Below are 22,303 nucleotides of genomic sequence, written 5' to 3'. Positions count from 1 at the left end.
TTATCCATGTTACTGCCTTTGTGTGACAAAACCCATGGGTTTAGACACATGGCAGCTCATTTGTCCTGTATGCAGAGTTTTAAGGTACAGTGAAATGTATTTGCATTTGTCATGTAGCTTAGGACAGCTTCTAACCATAACATTAAAAAAGACTTACAATTTATTAATCGTGGTCTATCTACTACCAAATGGAATCAATTCACAAATTTCTAAAATTTCTTTTTTTTTTTTAAATTTTAATATCGTGATGTTGCCGAAACAAAGGTGGAGGGAGTCAACTGCGAGAATAGTGCATCACCTGGACAGTTTTGTGCACAGGCTTGCAACGGGGGAAGCATTATAAATTAAGCTCACTTGACAACAACAATTCCTATATCAATATCTTAACAAATAAAAAATAGCCTTAAATAATGTATAGTTACTTGCACACATCAAGCTTTCTTGCGATCTTACAGACTCTCATGTGTACAGGCATTTTTTACACACGAGAAACGCGTTCAACATGGACGCAAGCGGTTGCCGTGGTAACGAACAATACCTGCTTGTAAAAAGCTGATGAACAAATTCTCTATCTGATGTTAAATCACTAAATACTGACAATGCAACAGCACGCATTATACTTTCTAACTCCAAATGATCGGCCATTGATCGGAACCAGCTGATAATCACTTCCTTGGATTCGATACATCTATAAACTTGACGCACACATAAACCGATCAATTTTAATGATGCAAAACATGCGTGCATGCTCATGCCGTGAGAGGCGAATATGAAAGGCTGAACGATGGCAGCGATGTCTCAGTTTCCACCAGGCTAGAGTAAAATAGTAACGTATAATTTAAACTACTTTATTGAATAACTCCCGACCAATCACCACTAACAGTAGCTGCTGTTCATTTTGCAAACTGCTGCTCTACTATTCTCTTTTAAACTTCTGGCATTTCCATCAGCTATATAGATAACCATTTTGAAGAAACAATTTTCGCAAAAAAAAAAAAAAAAAACTTGGATGGAAACCTGGCTATAGTCATAGTCAAGATGTGTGTTGCAACTTAATATGAGGAGGACTCAAAATCTGGCTAAACAAAAATGAGGATAATTATGTCTCTTCAGATGAAAAGCTCAATAGTAGAGGAGTTGGGGCAGAGGGATGGAGTGGTGAGGGGTGGTCCTGGGGGCACGCAGGGGAAGTGACAGCACGCACAAGGGGGTAATGGCGTGGGCGGTGGGGAGGAGGCAAGACACAGGCAACGGGATGCACAGGGAGAGAAAGAGGGGAGAAGAGAATGGCAGGGTGAGAGACAAATTCTACGTGCGGAAATGGGAGATGAAAGACTGAGAGCAAGAGAAGGAGAGAGAGAAGAGAGAGAGAGAGAAGACTTGAGAGGAGCACATGGGAAGAGTGAACTGGATGATGAGTCTTGGGCCACATCAGGATACAGTTGTATGTGTTGTGTGATGGAGCATTGGGAGTGTGGGGCGACCAAAAAAAAAAAAAAAAAAGAACATGCAAGTTAGAAAAACATGACAATGACTGTGAATGACAAGAATGAACAGGGGGCTGGGAGGGGGAAATGAGGGATTGTACTGGAGGAGAGGAGAGGACATGTCATTTTGTAGCTGACAGAGGGGGGCATAGGAGATTGTCAGGAGGAGACGACTACGGAGAGAAGGATGATCTCCTTCTTTCTCTTCTTTTTCCCCTCTCTCTTTTTATCCCTTGCTCCAGGGCAGGGGAGGAGAGGAGAGAAGGATAGATGGAGGAGGAAGCAGATCGACAGCTAGAGAGGTAGAGGACAGCTGAGTCTTTTAGCTGAGGCATGCGCTGTGGTCCAATATGTAAAAAACAGCTGGTATATAACACTCTTACAAACTAATATCAAAACAGCTTCATCAGGATACAGCTGATAACAACATGCATTTGGTTTAGAATTAACTCTTTCCTGTCCTTTCAATAACAGAATTAATGTCATGGCTGAGAACAGTTTTATGTTCCACTGGCAATATTTTCTAGGGCATTCATTAAAACTGTAAGAAATGTGTGTACATGTGTAACAGGAAAATACTGTTTCGAACGGCCCTTCCTACACTTCTCGAGGCAAAGCATCATGCTGTGATTGCTTCACACTACATGACCATATACATGCATGTTCAAACCAGGTCCATGCATATGGTGTTGGGAGGAAGGGAAAGGGGTAACAGAAATGAAGAGTCTCTGAATACAGAAAGTCTTTAAAATATGAGAATAGTAAGTGATTCAACACACTGTGTGTGTGATTGGGGCCTTTAAGAAGATGCTTGTGATCTGATCTTATATAAATGTGCCAAAGGCAATGTCTGAATGTAGACTTCAAGTACAAGATAGTTACTATTTGTGGTCCATCTGTGATTAACAATTTGGTAAACTGCACAGGGAGGTTGTAGAGGAAAAAACACAGGTGACAATAATAAAGGAATGAGTTGGAGGGTAGGGGGTGAGGTCAGGTGGGGGGGGGGTCAGCTAGATGGGGCTAAACTTTACCATCCGCCTTTTCCTGGCACACAGCGCTATCATCTGCAAAACTTCTGGTGCCTGAAATGTTACCATAGTCAAATATGGGCCCTTCCAGCAGAGTCACAATATCCATCCGGTTCACTTTAGTCAGGACCGTCGTCAGTGCATCCGCTAAGAAAAAAATTGACGTAACTTAATTTGATATGATTAAGAAAGATATTATAATAACATCACAGTATAAGAAAGAAAGCAAAAGAAAGAAAGAAAGAAAAAAACAGGCCAGGAGAGATGGATAGAAATTGATTCTCACTTGTAGCGTTTTTCCCATCCCGACTGACCCACTTCTTAAGGAGCATAAAGCTCTGGGCTGTGAGAGAGTTTGGGTTCTCTGTGCGAATGTGGTTTATCTCATCTACAGAAAAATTCATCTCTCGAGCCAGCTCTATAGAACAGTAAAACACATCATATTATAACTAGCATCATATAACTAGCATCATCTCTGCACAGACAGTTAGTAAAAGGAAGACAGATGTAAAGACAAATTAGTAATAAAATAAAAAATGCTACAACTTTTTTAGCCCTCCAACATTTGCTGTGCTCTGAGTTTGTTGAAGAATTCCTGTTTCTGACCTTTAAGTAAACACTTGAAAATGTAAGCAGAATCAGATATTTAGGAATATAGAGTGACGTAATATGTTGTCAGATGTGAAGAATTATGAATGTAATTTAATTTAAATTAAAAATCTGAATTAAAAATGATAAATCCAGGACTGCACTGCAATAATACACACAGGCACAAGAGGGCACTGCAGCAGAGCAATGTTGAGAATTGTTTCCCTTTGATTATTAGATATCAAATTATCATTTGAATTCCTACTTAAATATTTCAAGTTTCAAAAGGACAATAATAAATAATTAGCACAAGGTTAAGTGGAATATAAACTGAGTCATAATTTGTCAGTCATAAGCCCCTTTCACACAGCGCAATGATCCCGGCAAATTGCTGGGAAATTGCCAAAACGGCTTCTGTGTGAACGCAAACACGACCCGGGATTGATGCTGGCATTGATGCCGGGTTGGGGACCTAGTAACATTGTCGTGTTCAGTCCCGGAATGCGCGCTGTGTGAACAAAAGCCATAATAATGCTGTGTCGTAGTGATGACATAGTGCTGAAGCTGGGATCGTTCGGCAGTATGATAAACGGTACGTAATGCAAGTTTATGATCGAATCAGAGAAAAAAATGCACAAGCGTGGTTTCATAAGCTCATAAGCAAACGTAAGACGCTGCTGAGACATTACAAGTCACATCGATGTTACGTGTTTTTATGGGATTTTTACGGGTTGTGTATGAACGCACTCTCTGATTCCAGAAAATCACTGGCAGTGTGAATGAACCAAAATCAAACGAACCCGGGTCAAATCCCGGGTCACTTTATCCGTGTATTTTCCGCAATCTCTGTGTGAAAGGGGCAATAGTGAGTCTCACCTGTCCAGCTCAGACCCAGGTGATCGGCCACAATGGCCATGCGAAGGTCTGTTCTCTCACAGGGACTCTGTGGACCTGTCATGACATACAGAACATTACAAACATGTTACTTATTCACTTCAAATAAAAAAATCGAGATGACTTCCTTCTTTTCTGGCCAAAACAAGGAAAAAATTAACAAAACTATTTTTATGCAACAGAGGCTATGTACAGGAGTGGAAAAATGTCATGTACAGGAGTGGATGTTTTTAGAATAGTAATATGTTTGGCTAGAAAAGGAAGAACAGACAGATGGTGAACTACAATGTTCCAGCTACACAGTTGGTGCTCTGATTGTATATGTAAAACCAATTTTCCACAGAATCTATGCAGGCAATAACTATGAGTTTATACAATGGTATAAAAAATGAAAACAAAATATTAACAAAAAATAGATTTTGTTGAGATGAGGCATGCAGACAACATAGTATTGTACATTTTATCTAACAAACTTCACAAACAATGAAGCAGATATAAATTCCTCAACAACGTTCCTTTAACCAACCCAGCACAGATACACTGTTCAGTGCCCCACCCCTTATTATGATAAATTATTTGTGGAAGGTAGGGGAGATCTGACAGGGACAGATACAGTACGGTACAGTCACACAGCACAGTGATGAGAGAATGACAAGAATGACAGCTATTGTTCACGCCACAGGCAATCCAATCAGTCACAAAGGCTCATGCAACTAAGGATCAAGTAAAGTTTTCAATAAAGTTTTACAAACTAGGCTTGATCTCCGCGACGGGGGGCGACCTGCGAGCCCCTTCGTTCTTACTGCCCTCCTTCCCTCCTCCAGTCCGCTTACTCCTCCTCCTCTCACTGCCCGCTGCCCTTGTGACCTTTGTCCTCGAGGGTGTGACCCTTCGGGAGGAGCCAGCGGAGAGGGAGGGCTGGGACTGAGAGGGGTCCGATAGTGAGGTGCTTCGTGATGTGCTGCTGTCCTCCTCCGATTGCGACTGCTCTCCCTGTGTCTGTTTCTCCTCGTCTGAAAGTCGTTCAGCCACCTTTATTGCTTCTCCGCTAACGTTCTTTAAGAACTCAATTGACTGCCTACACACCTCACTAAAGTTGCCTCTACCTGCCTCGCTAACCGAAACACCGGAAGCACCAGATGACCTCTCTTTGAAAGGCAGCCTGGAGGGAACTACTGGTCGGACTAATCTCTCTGAGTCTGTGGGCTTACTTAACCTTGGAACTACCTGAGCTGTGACAGCTGAGTTAACTGCACCATTTCTTTTGATGTCCTTGACAGGAATTCTAGACTTGGGCTCAGGCGTTATGGATGCGGGATCCACTTTCCTTGCCTCTGGCCTCACAACCTGCTTGGGCTTCTGCTTTCCTGAACTGTGTGTGTTAAAACTGAAACCTGCTGCCTTGACTGGGAGTCTAGACTTTTGCTGCCTGTTCTCTGAGACTACTTTAGCCTGATGACTTTGAGTGCTAGCTTTCTCCAGTCTCTCCACAGACTCCCTACAAAACTGAGCTTCTATTCTACTAGCTTTCTGTAAGGTGGGTTCAGAAGATGACTGCAAATTGAAAACTACACTACCACACTGGATGTAGTTGGCCTGCACATTAGAGCACTCTAAGTTATTGTTGTTATTGTAGTTTTCTGAGGGGTAATCTTTTCTGCCGGTTGGGGAAGAGTTAGTGCTATCAAAGTGACTTTCAGCTAATTGAGACTCCAAGCTAATGTATTCCGGCATCTGACTGTCTGAGGACTCAGTTTTAACATCAGTCAGTTCAGCTGAGCCAGGGTCTTTCTTTATAGTAATGGAAGCTGCGATGCCCATCTTAATGGGGGTGCGTAATTTGGGGTCGACCTTGGAGGCTGTGACAGTGCATGAGGTGGTGTCAACGGATGGAGATGCGTCCAGGCAGTCAGCACTGCCCTGCACTGTGCTGCCTCTGGATGGTGTTATATCTGTGGTTTCCTCTACCTTCCCCTCTACAGCTCTTTCCCCTGCCTTTGAGTGAGAGGTGACTACCCCCGCACTCCTGCCCCCTTTCCCCTTGTCCCCTGACTGCCCATCTGATGTATGCTCACCAATCTGGAAAAACTGAAGTCTCTCTTCAACAAAGTCCCTCTTGCTCATGTCAATAGCACCACTGCGGGTCATCTCAAACATCTTGCCCTCATGGAAGGGGAAAGGGTTGGGCTCACTAGTTGGGGTGCTCTCATCTGTTGGGGTTCTTGCTGGAGTGGTATCCGGCGTGGTTGCTTGCGATTTGTCGTCCACTGACAAAGTACAGGGCTTTGGATCTTCGTCTTTGTTTTTAGCATCAAAAGCTCCCTCCTCTCCCACATTGCCAGACCATGGATCGAAATCCAAGCCTTTAGTAGCCACAGTTTTAAAGGTAGTGTTTATGCCCTCCTCTAGTTGGTGCTGGAAATAATTGTCAGCAAAACCTTGTCTATCAGGGTGTCTTCCCTCCAAAGAATAGATTTTATCCTCTTTCCCATTGTCTGATTTTTTCCCAGATGACCTTTTTATTTGTGCCTTTTCCCCTGTTTCCTCATTAGGCATGCTCTCCTCTTCAATCACTTCAAGTTTACTCTGGCTGAAAGACCGATCTCCTGCTTTTCCCTCATTCGACATGCTGGATGTTTTAGGGTCACTCAGTCCATCATCCTCATCTTGTAGGTCATACCCATCAAGAGAATCTATCTCAGTGGCATCTGTATCATGGGAAAATTCAGCAGTTGTTGCTAAAGAGCAATCAGTGATAGATTGATCATTTCCATTCTGTTCACATTCTACCTCTTCTCCTTTCACAATGCCATTGATACCTGACTCCTTGTGATGTGAGCCGTTTCTCTCTGGTTTCCTAGGCTTAACACGTTTCTCACACTCCTCAGCCATTTTGAAGGTGTACTTCTTGAGGGGGGCAGGGTGAAAAACAGATTCATCATCACTAGAGTCACTGTTGTCAGCTCCAGGTGGGAGAGGGGAAGGAGGCTGGATTCTGATTACTGGCTCTGCAAGCAGATGCCTGTCATGTTCCTCTTGAAGGTTTACCTCTATCATCTCTGTTCCTGCTTCTGAGGAAGGACATGACCCCCTCTTTTCAGGGTCACCATGGTCAGTCTCTAAAGGTGGTGGTGGAGGGAACTCGATGTAAGCTATGCGTTTGTCTTTTGATCTTTTTCCAGACGAGTCTTGTTTTCTTTTTGAAGACTCTGATGATTGAGTGGCAGGTTTGGCTTTTTCTGCTGGTAATTCCTTGAAAATGAATGTCTTAGGCTGCTCCTCTTCCTCAGACTCCTCTGGGATTGGGCTAGGCATGCTAGCCATGGAACCAATGACAGGCTCTGGAGCCCTGGAGTTCAGGTCGTAGCTGACCTCCTCAGAGGTAGGTGTTTCAGGAGTTACCGGACTCTTCCCTGAACTGTCTATGAATGTCACCTGTTCTAATGTGTCATCTTCAGGGCTTCCCTGTGGAGATGGCGGCTGTTTCTGTTTAACAGAATAAAATGCTCCACGTGTTTCATGCACTGTCCTGCTCTCATGGCTTACTACTTTTTTGTATGTGCTCAGCTGCCCAGTAGCTGTTTCTTTCTCATACTGTTTACCTACTTGAATGCTGACATACACAGGAAGAGGTTTAATGTCCGCAGTGACACCTGGGGTCACTTTTTCAATATACTCAACTTGGTTATCATCAACACCATTACAGACAATATTAACAATCTGCCTGCTAGAATCTGAGTTCACTACAGAGGACAATTCACTAGGTGATTTGTTGGCACCTGAATTAGGGTGCTGTCTATTTCTGGCTATGTGAGACCCTGTTCTTTCAGATTTAATGGAGGAATCTAACTTTAAAGTACTACTTTGATGATGGTCTATAAAACTAGATGACACCCTAACAGGAATTTGTGATTCCGAGTTTTTTTTTAGAGCACTGTTGCATTTTTCAGCATTACCAGGGTCTTCTCGAATTACCAACTCTGTGTAAATGATCTTTTTAGTTGTTTCTTCTTTTGTGGTATTTCCATCACTTAATGAGTGCTGCTCATTCTGTGAGTCATCTTTTTGCCTATCATGCACTAGGGTATGGGTGAGCTTTGTCTTTTGGCCTTTCAGTTGCCCATTGCCATGGTTTTCCCAAGTTTTGTATATTTTCCTGTCTTCATTGACAATTTGCTCCTTGCTGTAAATATTTTGGTGTTGGTTTGGTGAAGAGCTATCTGACCTATTTCTCTGTCTGTCACTCTGATTTTGGGCAAATGCTTGAGCCTTTCTAACATTATAACTATGGCCCACCTCACTATCTTTTTTGCTTCTCTGACTTTCTGAAGACTCTGTTGACTTTGGAAGATTCCCCCCTGCAAAAACTTGGTAAACAGGTAGCTTACTTTCCTGCAGCTTCCTTACGGGGGATCCTGAAGTCTGTCCCCATTGTGGACCTTTATCTTGTTTCTGGGCCTCTGATTCAAATTTCATTCTTACTGAGCTAACCTTAGATGATGAGGGTTGGAAATATTTAGATGATTCACTTGCACTGCTAGCAGATGAGCAGTCCCCCTTTTTTGGGTCATCATTGTATTGAAGCAAGACCCGTCTTTCAGGACTGCTTGGCAGACTGGCACATTTTCTGTCATGGGAACCATACTTATCCCTAAACCTGTCTCTGCTCCAGTCCTCTCCAGTCCCTCCATTTCTATGAACTGACCTCTCTGGGCTACTACAAGTTGAGCTGGGCCCAGAACGAGTCTCCCTTGCATCTTGTCTGCGATGCTTCTCAGGGGACTGAAGCTCATCATTCAGTTTTTCAGTTTTATCACGAAAGAATTGTGAGACTTCACTAAGTTTTTCCTCTGCCTCTTTGACAGTTCGGTCTACCCTGTCCTCATATTTTTGCTTCTCTCTGCTTTTATTCTGCCCGTCCTCAGAAACTCTCATCCAAATAGACCTTTTTGGACTGTCAGGATCAGAAGCATACTGCAACAAAGTGAGTTTGTCATAATTGTCATCATCTGATGATCTACCTGACCTATCAGGCTTTAGCATGAATTCTCTAATTGAGCCACTCTGTGTTCCCTCACCATAGTATCGAGATCTGTCAATCACAGATTCGTCTGAGTCTGAATGGGACGAGTCAAACTTTTCTGACAGGAGCATTTTTTCTGAAAACTTGTATGATTCTCCCCTAGTTTCAGATGATTCATCATCATGGTACTCCACTGACTGCTGACTAAGCAATTTCAAGGTCTTATCATTCTCCATTGAGACAGGCATGTGTATTCTGGAGTCCAGATAACAAGGAAGAGATTCTTCAGCTTCTATGTTGTCTTGTTGCTCATTGCCCATCCTATTTTGTATTTCTTTCATACCACTTTTGCCCTGAAATATGTACATTTCCTTCTCAGGGTGATTTTTTGTTTCTCTGATAATTACTTCAGTTGGTTCAGCTTTGTTGCCTTTCTCGATGTGAACCTCAATGATGCGCTCGACTTTGGGCATTGGGTCTAGAGGCCTAACAGATGAATCTGCCCCTTCACTGCTGCTTTTGTGCTCAAACAGGCCTGTTAACTCTCTGGATGGATCCTTTCCAGACTGGAAGGCCTTCATTATGTCTCGTACAGACATAGTTTCCTCCATCCTCTCAGATACAGCCTCTTTAGCAGGAGGTTTGTGGTACACCATTCTTGTAGTTGTTGTTATGTGAGTTTCCTCTTTGACCCGCATGCCTTTGCCCATCACATCATCCTCTGCATTGACTCTGGCTTGATAAGCTTTAACTCTTTCTTTGATGGACCCACCAGGTGATCGGGGCTCAGTGTCTGCACACCGCAGTGGAGGCTTTGTCATTCTAGCATCTTCCAATGCTGGGTCCTTAGGATCGTCTGGATGTTCATAGCTCCTTATGACATGTACAACCTCAGTGCGTGTTTCAGTGATGACAGGGGGAATCTCCTGAAATAGGCCCTTGGGCCCCATTCCCTCTGCACTTTGGGGAGCTGAGGGGGTTCTCTCACTGCGGGTCTCAAACCCACTGTCAGAAAGCGGACTCTTGTCTTGGTCATGGGAGACGTCATCGGGAGAGTCCAGTGCGATTTCAGGACCAAACAATGCATCAGCTAGCTTTGAAAGTTCTTTTTCTGAAGGTGAAGGGCGCATGTTAGTTGGAGGCATTTTGAGCTTGTTCTCCTGTAATGCTATTGCAGGTTTCAGGACACGTTTCTGTTTCTCCTCTCCTTCTCTCCTTGCTTCCTCAGTTCTTTGTTTTGCCTCTGCTATTTTAGAAAGAGAGCTTGTACCAATGTCATTAGTTAGGTAATCAACAACTTTAGCAAGGTTAAAATCTCTGTCAGACACTGGTTTTGTTTTCACTTGAGGGGCTAATGTTTCATATCGAGGGGGGCATCTCCATTCATTTTGTTGATTATCATCTATGTCATCCTCTGGGACATCTTCTGTTTTGCTGTTTTTAATATTTGCCTTACTCTCTCTCAAAACATCCTTGCTAAGAATTTCACTGACTTTGACCAGGTCCTGTTTTACCTTCTCTACGATCTTGAAAGGCTCCTCATCGTCCACTTTATGTTCCTTAGAGTGAGAATGATAACCTTTGGAGCTTGAATTTGTATCAGTTTGTAAAATTGCAGACATTCTGATTAGGTCCTCCTTCATGTCAGCAACATCTTTTAGTATTTCCTGGCTGTTAGACAGAGGGGATGAAGAGGTAGCAGATTTTAGTGTTCCTGGGGACATGTGCAGGGGAGTCTTGACAGGAGACAGAGTTCTGGCAAAAGAGGACTGAGTCTGGGTATTAACCTCTTGGGGCATGGCCTTTCTGGGGGACAGGAGAGCAGCTGTTGACTTGGAGACTTCAGGGAGCTTTTTAAACTGGTGTTCTGGTAAGACATTTATAACAGAATAGACAGGAACTGTAATAGTGCTGGAAGTTACAGATGTGGTAGAATTGGGAGGGGATCTGAGGGAGGCATACAGTGAGTTGGACGCAGAGGAACGGATAGACTGGTAAGAGGATGAGGGAGTGGAGGACACTGACTTTAGTGTGCCGTAGCCAGCAGAGCAGGAATTAAATGTTTTTTCCACTTCATCAAAGGCTGCATTCACATTTGTTGTTGCTGCATTTGTTGTAGCTTGAATTCTTTCCTGCAGGGTGCTGGTAAGATGGGTTGTTGGGGAGGAGGAGCGATATTTGGTTGGGGAAACTGTCCCATTGATCAGCGCAGCTGCTGTAGTGGCTGAGCCGGATTTCAATGGCGAGGAGAGGGACGACAGGAATCCTCTGGCAGAGGCATCAGTGTTGGTTCTGATGGAGGAAAAGCCCGGGACAGTTTTAATGGGGGAGCAGGTTGCTGGAGGGTTTGAGGTTACAACAGACTTGTACGGCAAACTTGAGCTGTAAATGTTTAGTGAAGACTTAGGTGAGGCTGGAGGGGTCATAGAAATGGAGGATCTTTCCAGCAAGGTCCCACCAGATGGTACCGGAGAGGTCCTGGCTGTGAGACCTGTGAGGCCTTTAAGTGAAACTGGATCAGGGGAACTCTTCCCTGGAGAGGACAGAAGGGTGGGGGAGGCTTGGACTGGATACTGAGCACCTTGAACTACAGTCTTTATTGGTGAGGAGATTGTTCTGTAGGATCGAATCGGTGATGCAATGTCGCTGGCAGATTTGATGGAAGATGCTGGTGAACCTCCAATTATGGATTTGATGGGAGAAGCAGAGTTCACAGACCACACCGACCTCAGTGGGGAAGCTGAGGGGGTGTTGGATGAGGAGCTGGAGAGGGAGCCAAAACCAGACTTGGTCTGGCTAGGGACATTGACGGGAGAGCTTGTCGCCCAGGCCTGGTAGGTGCGCGTCGTAAAGACAGGCTTGTAAGCGTAGCCAGAAGACTGCGGCGTGGTTTTTGGAGTGGTGTTATGGCCTCTTTCACCTGTTTCTAGCATAATCAAATTAATAAAAGTAAACAGAAATAGTTAAATAAGAGAGAAAAGAGAAACAAGATTTAGTCAGGGGATAAATCCAGAAACAACCAGTAGTGAAAATACTGAAAGTGTGGAGGCTTTTGACAATGGAAAGCTAAGTGGGAAAACAAAGTAATTCATGCCTGTGGTAAATGGGTGGAGATGCAAAATGATGCTAAAATATCAGCCACTTAAATAAGATAACAAGCTCTAAATATTCAGAAAATATGTTCAGATCTTAAGTGGAAAACAATTAATAGTCTCTCAATTTATGCTTAGGAATGTCATAAGTACCGGTGCTTCGTAAAGAGTACATTTAGATTCAGTCAATAGGATTTATGTCAAACTAGATCTGTGCATTAGGCCTTAGTCATTTTTAAATTACAATCGCTACTATATAAATATATACTATAATATATATATAAATATATATATATTTTTTTATTATTATTATTTAGTGGTGGGCCGTTATCGGCGTTAACGCGAGACTCTTATCGCGCGATAAAAAAAATATCGCCGTTAATCTATTCCCCAAGTTGGGTTGGGAGATGGCTCTACTACACAAGCAATGATGACGCAATCTACCCGCGGCCTTGAGGTAAACCCGGCTGCAGCGCATATTCGTCGTCATCTTAAGTAAACACGGCTGAAAGTGAAACTGCAACATCCATAATTTGGACTTGGTTCAGATTTAAGCCGTCCGACAAACAGCAGCAAACTATAGACAGAGTGTGTGGGGTAACGGTTCGGTAAGTTAACACACGACTAATCCGTTCTACCACCTCAAATTCAAAACGAAACATGACATCACCAGCGCGCGCGTATTATTCTCATTCCAATATATCTAGTGGTGTAACGTTAACACATAATCTATGTCTACGCCCGATTTTAAGAATCGTTGTTGTGTTTCTTTTTAACTGAAAAGACATCAGTTAGACAATATTATAACTTTAAATTTGGGGTTTCATGAGCTCAAAGCTATAATAAACATTAGACCTACTTAAGATCTCTGCAGCTAGTGTACTTAAATTTTATTTATCTGCAAAATTCTGTTGTATACTTACAGTTTTGCACAATATATGTTCTCAAAACTACATATACCCTTAAAAAAAAATTAGCAGTTGTTTAGCAGGCTCTGTGTAACCTGTTCTGAAATAGTTTTATTATAATATACTGTATATCGTTATCGCAAGAGGCTGCAATGTATATCACAATATAGATTTTAGGCCATATCGCCCATCCCTTATTGATAGCCTATAGTAGTTGATAATAACATAGGCCTATGTTGCCTACGGACGGTAACAGTACAGAAGTAACCTTTTACAGTCTATGAGTAGAACAGCTTTCTCAAGCAGTTTGTGATGCATTTTGGAAACAGGAGATGAGCCCCTGGTCTAATGCGCCACCTGGCTTGAGAAACCCGTTCTCAAAGACTTAGGCTACTTTTATAGTCATTATTTGGGTAGCACACATATTCTGAATGCCTTCGGCAGAATTCAAATGAGCCATTTTAATCTAGATTAATCTAGATTAATTTCAAAATTAATCTAGATTAAAAAAATTAATCTATGCCCACCTCTATTATTATTATTATTTATAAATAAAGGAGTGTGTTAAATAGCCTATTAGTTAAATAGGTATTAATACCTTATAAATATGACCAATTACAAGGCAGTTTTAACAAGTTACAAAAAAAACATCCTAAATAAATGAATAAGTAAGCAAGTGCTCAAAATACACTTTTTCCACCGTGATGGTTCTGTTGCGGGTTCCCGGCCTGTGTCTATTCTGTTGCGGGTTCCGGGCCTGTGTCCATTCTCAAACTGTATAGTTTGCCGATAGTGCTGTGTGGATCATAATTTGCGGGTCGGGCGGGCCAAGTAATAAAAACATAACATTCCAATTAATCGAGGGTGGATGACAGATAAATCGTTATAATGTGTTGAGTTTAATAAAGACACATAACTCTCATCACGGCAAAACGCAATGAACGTGTGTCACTCTTTTACTTTCGTTTTCAACAATGTAATTCTCTTCAGGGAAAACCAATCAACGAAAACATATCAGGGCTCGACATTAAAGGTGGTATCAGCGATTTCAGGCCCAAACATAAATGATCACATTCATCTAATATTTCGCTAGCTGCCCGCCCCATAAGCATGCTGTCAAAAAAACGCGTCTCTCTAGGTAGCCTAGTCTCTGAGATCTGCACACAAAAACAGTTGGTATCAACATCACTCAAAACCAAAATAAATAGTGTTCCAACCAATCATCGACAGGGGCGGGTGTTGTGAGGTTTTGCGCTCGTGCACGGCTGCCTATGACGGCAGCACGCGAAAATCTCACAACACCCGCCCCTGTCGGTGATTGGTTGGAACACTATCTGTTTGGGTTTTGATTGTTTGGCCAAACAGACTGAAAACAGCTGTTTTTGTGTGCGGATCTCAGAGCCTAGGCTACCTAGAGAGACGCGTTTTTTTGACAGCATGCTTATGGGGCGTGCAGCTAGCGAAATATTAGATGAATGTGATCATTTATGTTTGGGCCTGAAATCGCTGATACCACCTTTAACGCTTGACCAGGACACGTGTTTTTTTTTAAGGGACAAGTGAAAGAGAATTGTACTTGCCCAACCGGACAAATGCCCTGATTAAAAAATGTTCAATATCAAAAAAATAAAATAACTAGGGAATCCACGAAACCACGAGGATGAATCTGATTTTATTTCATTTAATGTAAGTGGCGATTGATAGCTTATAGTTGATAATAATATATAGGCCTCCCTAATGCATGCTACTGACGGTAACAAAGTTGCGCTGTTGAGGCTCGCGCAGTTATTTATTACATATTATACAGTTAAGAAACATCACACAACCAGAGTGCTGTTTTCCTGAATACCATCATGATTGAAACCGAGACGCTGATTTCATAACAGTTCAATAAACAAATAGTTAAAATGAAGTCACTTACATTTTAGACGCAATGACTGTTTTTGTTCTGTTTCAGCAGTGAAAATAGTTCCAAACAAAGATCACAGCAGAACCATAGCGCATCTCACAGGAACACACATTGCTGAATGATTCAGATTTTTGAACGAATCGGTTGAGTCAAAGATTCAGTTACCTATTCATAAACTGCCTCATTCTAAATAAATCAGCCGTTTGAACTGAATCTATTCTATTTATTTTAAATATTTTAAATCAGCCTACTTCAGAGTGATATTTTACCATATTATCATGTCTAACACTAAGAATTTGAATAATTTTAATCTGATGATCAGATGCAGATATCTAAATCAAAGAATATCATAGGTTTGGGTGGTTGGATTATTTATTTTTAACAGCGGATTCGGGTGACTCAAAGTGCACCAGATTAATGAATTTATATTTAAAATGTAAAAAACCCACTAGAACCCACTAGAGGTACAGAGCTCCACCCATAAAAATACTGTGGGAAACATAGTAGGCTATATGATGGTCTACGAAAAATACAAATTCAATTATCTTATTACTAAAATACATGATCAGGATTTTGCCACCTCCGCCTCGTTTTGAGCCAGGATAAACCCATATATAAATGCCATTGTTTTAAATTTAAATTTACATTAATAATTGCATTTTAAAATAAAGGAGTATGTTAAATAGCCTATTAGTTAAATAGTTATTAATACCTTATAAATCTGATCAATTACAAGGCAGTTTTAACAAGTTACAAAAAACATCCTAAATAAATGAATAAGTAAGCAAGTGGTAAAATATTGATATTGAGTTCCATGGCTTTTTATCATGACCAATTACAAGAACTGTCAATAAAACAAGCAAGTTTTGAAAATAACACAATAAATGACAATAAAACATAATGATGGGTTTATTCAAAAACACACCAGGCAATACACAACCTGTGTAGACAATGTGGTAGCAAATCATATAAAATGTCAAACAATGGAAAAAACAACAAACTACAAAGAAAAGAAAAATGGAAAAAAAGCAAGCAAACAAATGTAACTGTTTATGACTAATGTACACAAACATGATATACTGGCAGTTCTGTTTTCGAAAAATGGTGAGATATGAGATTATTGTGCCTTCATATATATGCCTGTATCAGATGCCTATGTATGTGTGACATGTATGATTATGTCATGCTGATGTTTCAAGAACAAAGAAAATGTAGGACTCACTGGATGCTGGATCGGCCAGATAGCTGTAGCGCTTTCGCAATGCTAATGAGGCAAAGGTATGTCGTCGATCTTTGTCATTCTGCAATAACAAAAGTAAAAATCCTATGTAAGAACAAAGTGACAAAAATCGTAGTGCAATGATCTTTTAAGTGGCTAATTACTATAATTTCCTTTTGATTGTTTTGAAAGCACTGTATCAATGTTGGCCCAGATTTTTTTTTTTCTTGAAGGGATTATTTGATGTGGTACATTTAATTTAGGATATCAGTAAAACATTCCAATTCCTTCAGATTCTGTAAGGAATGTTGTGCTACATTTCACTTTGAAATGCGGTCTCCTGAGAGAGGGTCAACTAGACAAGCACAGCCCATTTGCTAACAGTGTGAAAGGTATTTTCCAGTGAAACTGCCTAATTGCTTCACTTTGAAATAAAAAATAAATAAAAAAAATCAAATCTGCAAAAGAGAAATGTGAAAAATGTTTCCAATAAGCCACAAAGTAACAATGCTTTAAATCTACTGATAAACACAAAAAGGAGGCATGCACTTGCCTGACCAATGACCTGGTACAAAAGCTTTTGACCAATCACATAAATAAGCGTATGATCACATAAGCACCACACTAAAGTCAAAGGTGGACAAGTTATGAAATATGTACCTCATCATCAGGATCTGACTCCATTTCCTACAATTTCCCACGATGCATTGCAGCAATACATAATGGAGAGGCAGCAGCCGAGGATGGTGAGTATGTGAAGATGGCGTTGAAGGGAGAGGAGTAAGAGAAAGGGAGTTTAAAGATGACAGTAAGGGAATGGAAAAGGTAAAAAATGCAGATGCAGAGAGATTAAAAGAGAGCAAGACAAAAGGAAAGGCAAAATAAAGTTACAGCTAAAGCAGCAACACAAATAGCTCTGTGACAATGTTTAATAGTTGAAGACTCTAGATAACACTAAACGAAATGTAACAGAATCATGTAAATGTTTGTTCTTACCTTCCTGTGTGTTGGCAGTGTGAAGTTAAGGTTGCAGATTGCACTCTGTGGCAGGCCTTTTGCGGTTTTAGGTTCTCTGAGGAAAGATATTCTCCCACATGGCTCTTGGCCCATATCTCTGACCTACAAAATCCATACACACACATAGAATGACAAAAAATCTTAACATATAACTCCAATCATATCAGTAGCCCGATAAAAGCTGTTTTAGTTTATATTGAGCTGAGCTCATGGGATCTGCTAAGTTGAGATCACATGACCAGCTGATACTTGTATTATTTTCTTTAATTTATCTTGGAACCTTTTACATAATTGTGTGTGAATTTGACCATTCATGCGCAATAAGCTGTAAAACGCAATTGAATTCGGGATTGCATACATCAAGCTTTAGCTGTATGTCTCTCAGCGCAAGCAACAGACTGAGTCCTTTTCGCGGCTTATTGTGATAAATAAAACTCTACGTGTCAATAACTTTAAGTAGTACTGTGAAGTTAAAGACATGTAAGACTTTTTGACATTTGTGAATCGATGCAGATTGGCAGAAGAATTGTGATTCATATGTGAATCGATTTTTTCCACCACCCCTAATATATTTCACATTTCCTGTGAAAATGTTCAGATCAAAGCAGTTATCTGAGTTTGGAGAAATATGTCAAATCGACTGAGAAAAACTTTAATTGCTGGAAGAATTAGGATGAATAAGCCACTGTCTCTCAAACCTTGATGTTGAATGGGAGTCGGTTCTCTTTGAAGGCATAGAAGTTGAAGATGAGTTGCTGGCCACTCTTTGCCAGAGGAGAGATGTTACCGTAGAAATCTACATGAATGGGCTTACCCTCCAGAATCTGACAAAGAAACAAGGGACAGATCATAAGAAGCTGTACATTTATGTCTTTATATTGTCAATGATTTGTAAAAGAAAAGTGCTATTGTGTTTGAATATAGGAGAATATACTGTAAATGTGTGGGTGTTTTTATGAATATGGACTGAATGACAGCTATATGTTGTGTCATGGTTTTTTCTTATGTGTGTATACATGAATATTCACTAACTCATGATGACTCACTGTTTCCAAACACTGACAGTATGTTCATCGTTAATTATTTATGTGAACGTGTATAGTGTTGTGTGTGTGTGTGCATGTGTGAAGGCTAGAGTGTGAGTTACAGTTGCACACCTCAATGTCTTTGCTTCTTGCCACCTCCTCAAAGTTCTCCTGCTGCTCCAGAGTTTTGTCGACTTTGTCATCAGTCATGCAGAAGCAACGGAGGCGGGACTCTACAGGGTCGATCATTTTAGCAAACACCACAAACTTGGCCAGGTATGGAACACAGATCAGCTCTCGGTACAGCTGAGATGCTAAACCCACCGTCTCACTGATCTGCTGACAGTCTGCCAACCAAAATCTACAGAAAGGAGAGGAGAGGGGGTGGGGGATTGCATAGAATAAGGAAAATTCTCCCCAATTCTTAAATTTTTCACAAATATTTACAGTTCTTTCGCTGTTACAACTCCACGGGATAAAGAATCTTGGTTCTAAGATGTTTACATGATCTAAGTAATGGAAACAAAATATCAGCTGTTTGACACCACTGTTTGTACCAGTGGTGCTCAGCGTGTCAGTCAAAATCCAAAAAAAGGCTACAAATCTATTCTGATTGTTTCATAGACAAAAAATATAATAATATAAAAAGAAATAATATAAGAAAATAAATATGCTTATCAAAAGGAGGAGAAAACATTTCTCATATCTTTTGTTGTTGATATCAAAGGCAGTTCGTACCAATACCATTTTTTACATAAATTAATCTTATTAGTAGCTAGTCAAATTAGGAAGATCCCAACATGAATATGTTGCATGACATGCATATTCCCAAAAACAACTAACAAAAACATGTAACGTAAAATAAAATACAACCCAAACTACATTAAATGCAGGGTCAGTGGCAACGAGAATATGCATGGTTTAATTTTGCATATTGCTGGGCTTATGCAGTTCAAGGTAATATCAATTAAAGTTAATTATTAATTAATTCATGTTTTATTTTTAAGAACATTATTGTTAGGAACTGACATTCATAAAAAAAGTGATTTGCATAATTTAGAGAAATTTGATCAGAAAGATAAGCAGATCCTCAGATGTCTGTTATTTAATGACCTTGTGTGAACCTCTTCTCACTAACTAATTTTTCTAGGCAACAGTCTGCAGTCATATTTAAGTTCAATCAGCATCTGACTTTGCAGATGTGCAGATGAACACGATTAGAATGCTATAAATGAATCTAGGGCACCAATCCTCTACTGTCTCCCACTCTGAAGCACATGATTTGAATCTGCATGTGATAAACTCCAACATCAGCTGAGACTCACCTGGCAGACACATTTGTGGTGAAGGAAACACAGTCTGTGACAAAGGAGAGAGGAGTGGTCCCAGTGATGTCTTCCCACTGTGCAGGGGATGTTCCACCTAAAAAGATGCAACACTTTTAAACACTGGTGTCGGGAATCACTACAGAGCCTGTGATATCTGATGGGGTATGATACTTAATTTATTGGTCCTATTTGTTTGATAGCAGTACGGAATTTGAAGTCACTTGCAAATGCATGCTTTATCTCCGGGTACGTTTACACGACAACAATATGCTTTAAACTGAGAAGTTTTTCCTTTGAGTTTTCCGCGTACAGACGACACCATTGTCAAAACGATCCCCATTCACACGGATCCACGAAAATGACTAACAACCCTGTATTCTGCTGCTAGGCCATTAGATGGCGATGAAACACTATAGACGCATGTGCATGATGTCATCGTTTTCAGAGATTCGCGTTTTTGTTGTTTACATGGAGACCGTTTTCACTAAACTTTCACGCACCCAAAACACAGTTGTCATGTCCAACCCCAAATCAGAAAAAGTTGGGACACTGTACAAATTGTGAGTAAAAAAGGAATGGAATAATTTACAAATCTCATAAACTTATATTTTATTCACAATAGAATATAGATAACATATCAAATGTTGAAAGTGAGACATTTTAAAATGTCATGCAAAATATTGGCTCATTTTGGATTTCATGAGAGCTACACATTCCAAAAAAGTTGGGACAGGTAGCAATAAGAGGCCGGAAAAGTTAAATGTACATATAAGGAACAGCTGGAGGACCAATCTGCAACTTATTAGGTAAATTGGCAACATGATTAGGTATAAAAAGAGCCTCTCAGAGTGGCAGTGTCTCTCAGAAGTCAAGATGGGCAGAGGATCACCAATTCCCCCAATGCTGTGGCGAAAAAAAGTGGAGCAATATCAGAAAGGAGTTTCTCAGAGAAAAATTGCAAAGAGTTTGAAGTTGTCATCATCCACAGTGCATAATATCATCCAAAGATTCATAGAATCTGGAACAATCTCTGTGCGTAAGGGTCAAGGCCGGAAAACCATACTGAATGCCCGTGATCTTCGGGCCCTTAGACGGCACTGCATCACATACAGGAATGCTACTGTAATGGAAATCACAACATGGGCTCAGGAATACTTCCAGAAAACATTGTCGGTGAACACAATCCACCGTCTTTGCCAGCTAAAACTCTATAGGTCAAAAAAGAAGCCATATCTAAACAGGATCTAGAAGCGCAGGCGTTTTCTCTGGGCCAAGGCTCATTAAAAATGGACTGTGGCAAAGTGGAAAACTGTTCTGTGGTCAGACGAATCAAAATTTGAAGTTCTTTTTGGAAAACTGGGACACCATGTCATCCAGACTAAAGAGGACAAGGACAACCCAAGTTGTTATCAGCACTCAGTTCAGAAGCCTGCATCTCTGATGGTTTGGGGTTGCATGAGTGCGTGTGGCATGGGCAGCTTACACATCTGGAAAGGCATCATCAATGCTGAAAGGTATATCCAAGTTCTAGAACAACATTATGTTCCCATCCAGACGTCGTCTCTTTCAGGGAAGACCTTGCATTTTCCAACATGACAATGCCAGACCATATACTGCATCAATTACAATATCATGGCTGCGTAGAAGAAGGATCCGGGTACTGAAATGGCCAGCCTGCAGTCCAGATCTTTCACCCATAGAAAACATTTGGTGCATCATAAAGAGGAAGATGCAACAAAGAAGACCTAAGACAGTTGAGCAACTAGAAGCCTGTATTAGACAAGAATGGGACAACATTCCTATTCCTAAACTTGAGCAACTTGTCTCCTCAGTCCCCAGACGTTTGCAGACTGTTATAAAAAGAAGAGGGGATGCCACACATTGGTAAACATGGCCTTGTCCCAACTTTTTTGAGATGTGTTGATGCCATGAAATTTAAAATCAACTTATTTTTCCCTTAAAATGATACTTTTTCTCAGTTTAAATATTTGATATGTCATCTATGTTGTATTTTGAATAAAATATTGAAATTTGAAACTTCCACATCATTGCATTCTGTTTTTATTCACAATTTGTACAGTGTCCCAACTTTTTCTGATTTGAGGTTGTAAACAAACGGCCAAAACGCATAAAAAGTTTTACGTTTTTAATTGAAAAGTGTCGTGTAAACAGCCCCAATTGACCTGCTCTTTTAACTCTGTATATACCAAAGTGAACCCAAATGTTGAATTTAAATTCAGATGGGGGATCTCAAATCAACGTGCATTTGTTGTTGCACATTCATTAAAGCCATCATGATTCATTTATATTTATGCTCTCGAATGAAAGAAGCTCTGAAGTTTAAGTTAGGAAGGCAAAACTTAAACCTGACATTTTCACCCCTATCTCATTTAAAATACACATCCATAAACTTTCACTATTCACATGCCTGTGATGCTACAGAGCAGTCTAAGGCAGGGGGCAGGTTCTCCTTTGCGTCCATTAGCAATAGCCTCTTTGCATCTGGGCGGTACAGGGATTGTCATGGTGATGGGCTTGTGGAATTTCCTCCTTCTGGGCTCCACAGTAACAATCGGGCTGAAGGACGCACGGTTACCAGTGATGGTCCACACCATGTCCTCTGGCACTGGCTGTGCCTAAGATAGAGAAACAGACAGAGAGAAAAGCAGTATTAAGAATAGGAGAAAAAACAGAAGAACTTCTATTTACAGAGTATCTACAGTGTGCAAATTCGAGCATGCATGCTGTGTGTTTGTTGTTCATGTCTCTAGGCATATGCTTC

The 22,303-nt window shown here is 40.9% G+C and overlaps 1 protein-coding gene across 1 annotated transcript in view; it reads right to left on the bottom strand.

Moving 5' to 3' along the window:
- The window catches only part of ank3a (ankyrin 3a), a gene marked incomplete at its 5' end in the record, with an annotated part of 110,832 nt that overhangs the window by 6,662 nt on the left and 81,867 nt on the right, over positions 1 to 22,303 (bottom strand). Inside the window, 11 exons of the mRNA XM_081394120.1 lie at positions 2,522 to 2,665; positions 2,805 to 2,936; positions 3,983 to 4,057; positions 4,753 to 11,949; positions 16,155 to 16,233; positions 16,812 to 16,838; positions 17,148 to 17,270; positions 17,867 to 17,992; positions 18,326 to 18,554; positions 19,519 to 19,615; positions 21,950 to 22,157. Coding sequence (XP_081250246.1) covers positions 2,522 to 2,665; positions 2,805 to 2,936; positions 3,983 to 4,057; positions 4,753 to 11,949; positions 16,155 to 16,233; positions 16,812 to 16,838; positions 17,148 to 17,270; positions 17,867 to 17,992; positions 18,326 to 18,554; positions 19,519 to 19,615; positions 21,950 to 22,157 — 8,437 coding nt within the window. The remainder of the gene's footprint in view (positions 1 to 2,521; positions 2,666 to 2,804; positions 2,937 to 3,982; positions 4,058 to 4,752; positions 11,950 to 16,154; positions 16,234 to 16,811; positions 16,839 to 17,147; positions 17,271 to 17,866; positions 17,993 to 18,325; positions 18,555 to 19,518; positions 19,616 to 21,949; positions 22,158 to 22,303) is intronic.

This window comes from Scardinius erythrophthalmus (assembly GCF_964197995.2).
Source record: "Scardinius erythrophthalmus genome assembly, chromosome: 19".
NCBI lineage: Eukaryota > Metazoa > Chordata > Actinopteri > Cypriniformes > Leuciscidae > Scardinius > Scardinius erythrophthalmus.
The sequence above is the reverse complement of the archived record's forward strand: the minus strand, read 5'-3'. Positions and strand labels throughout refer to the sequence as shown.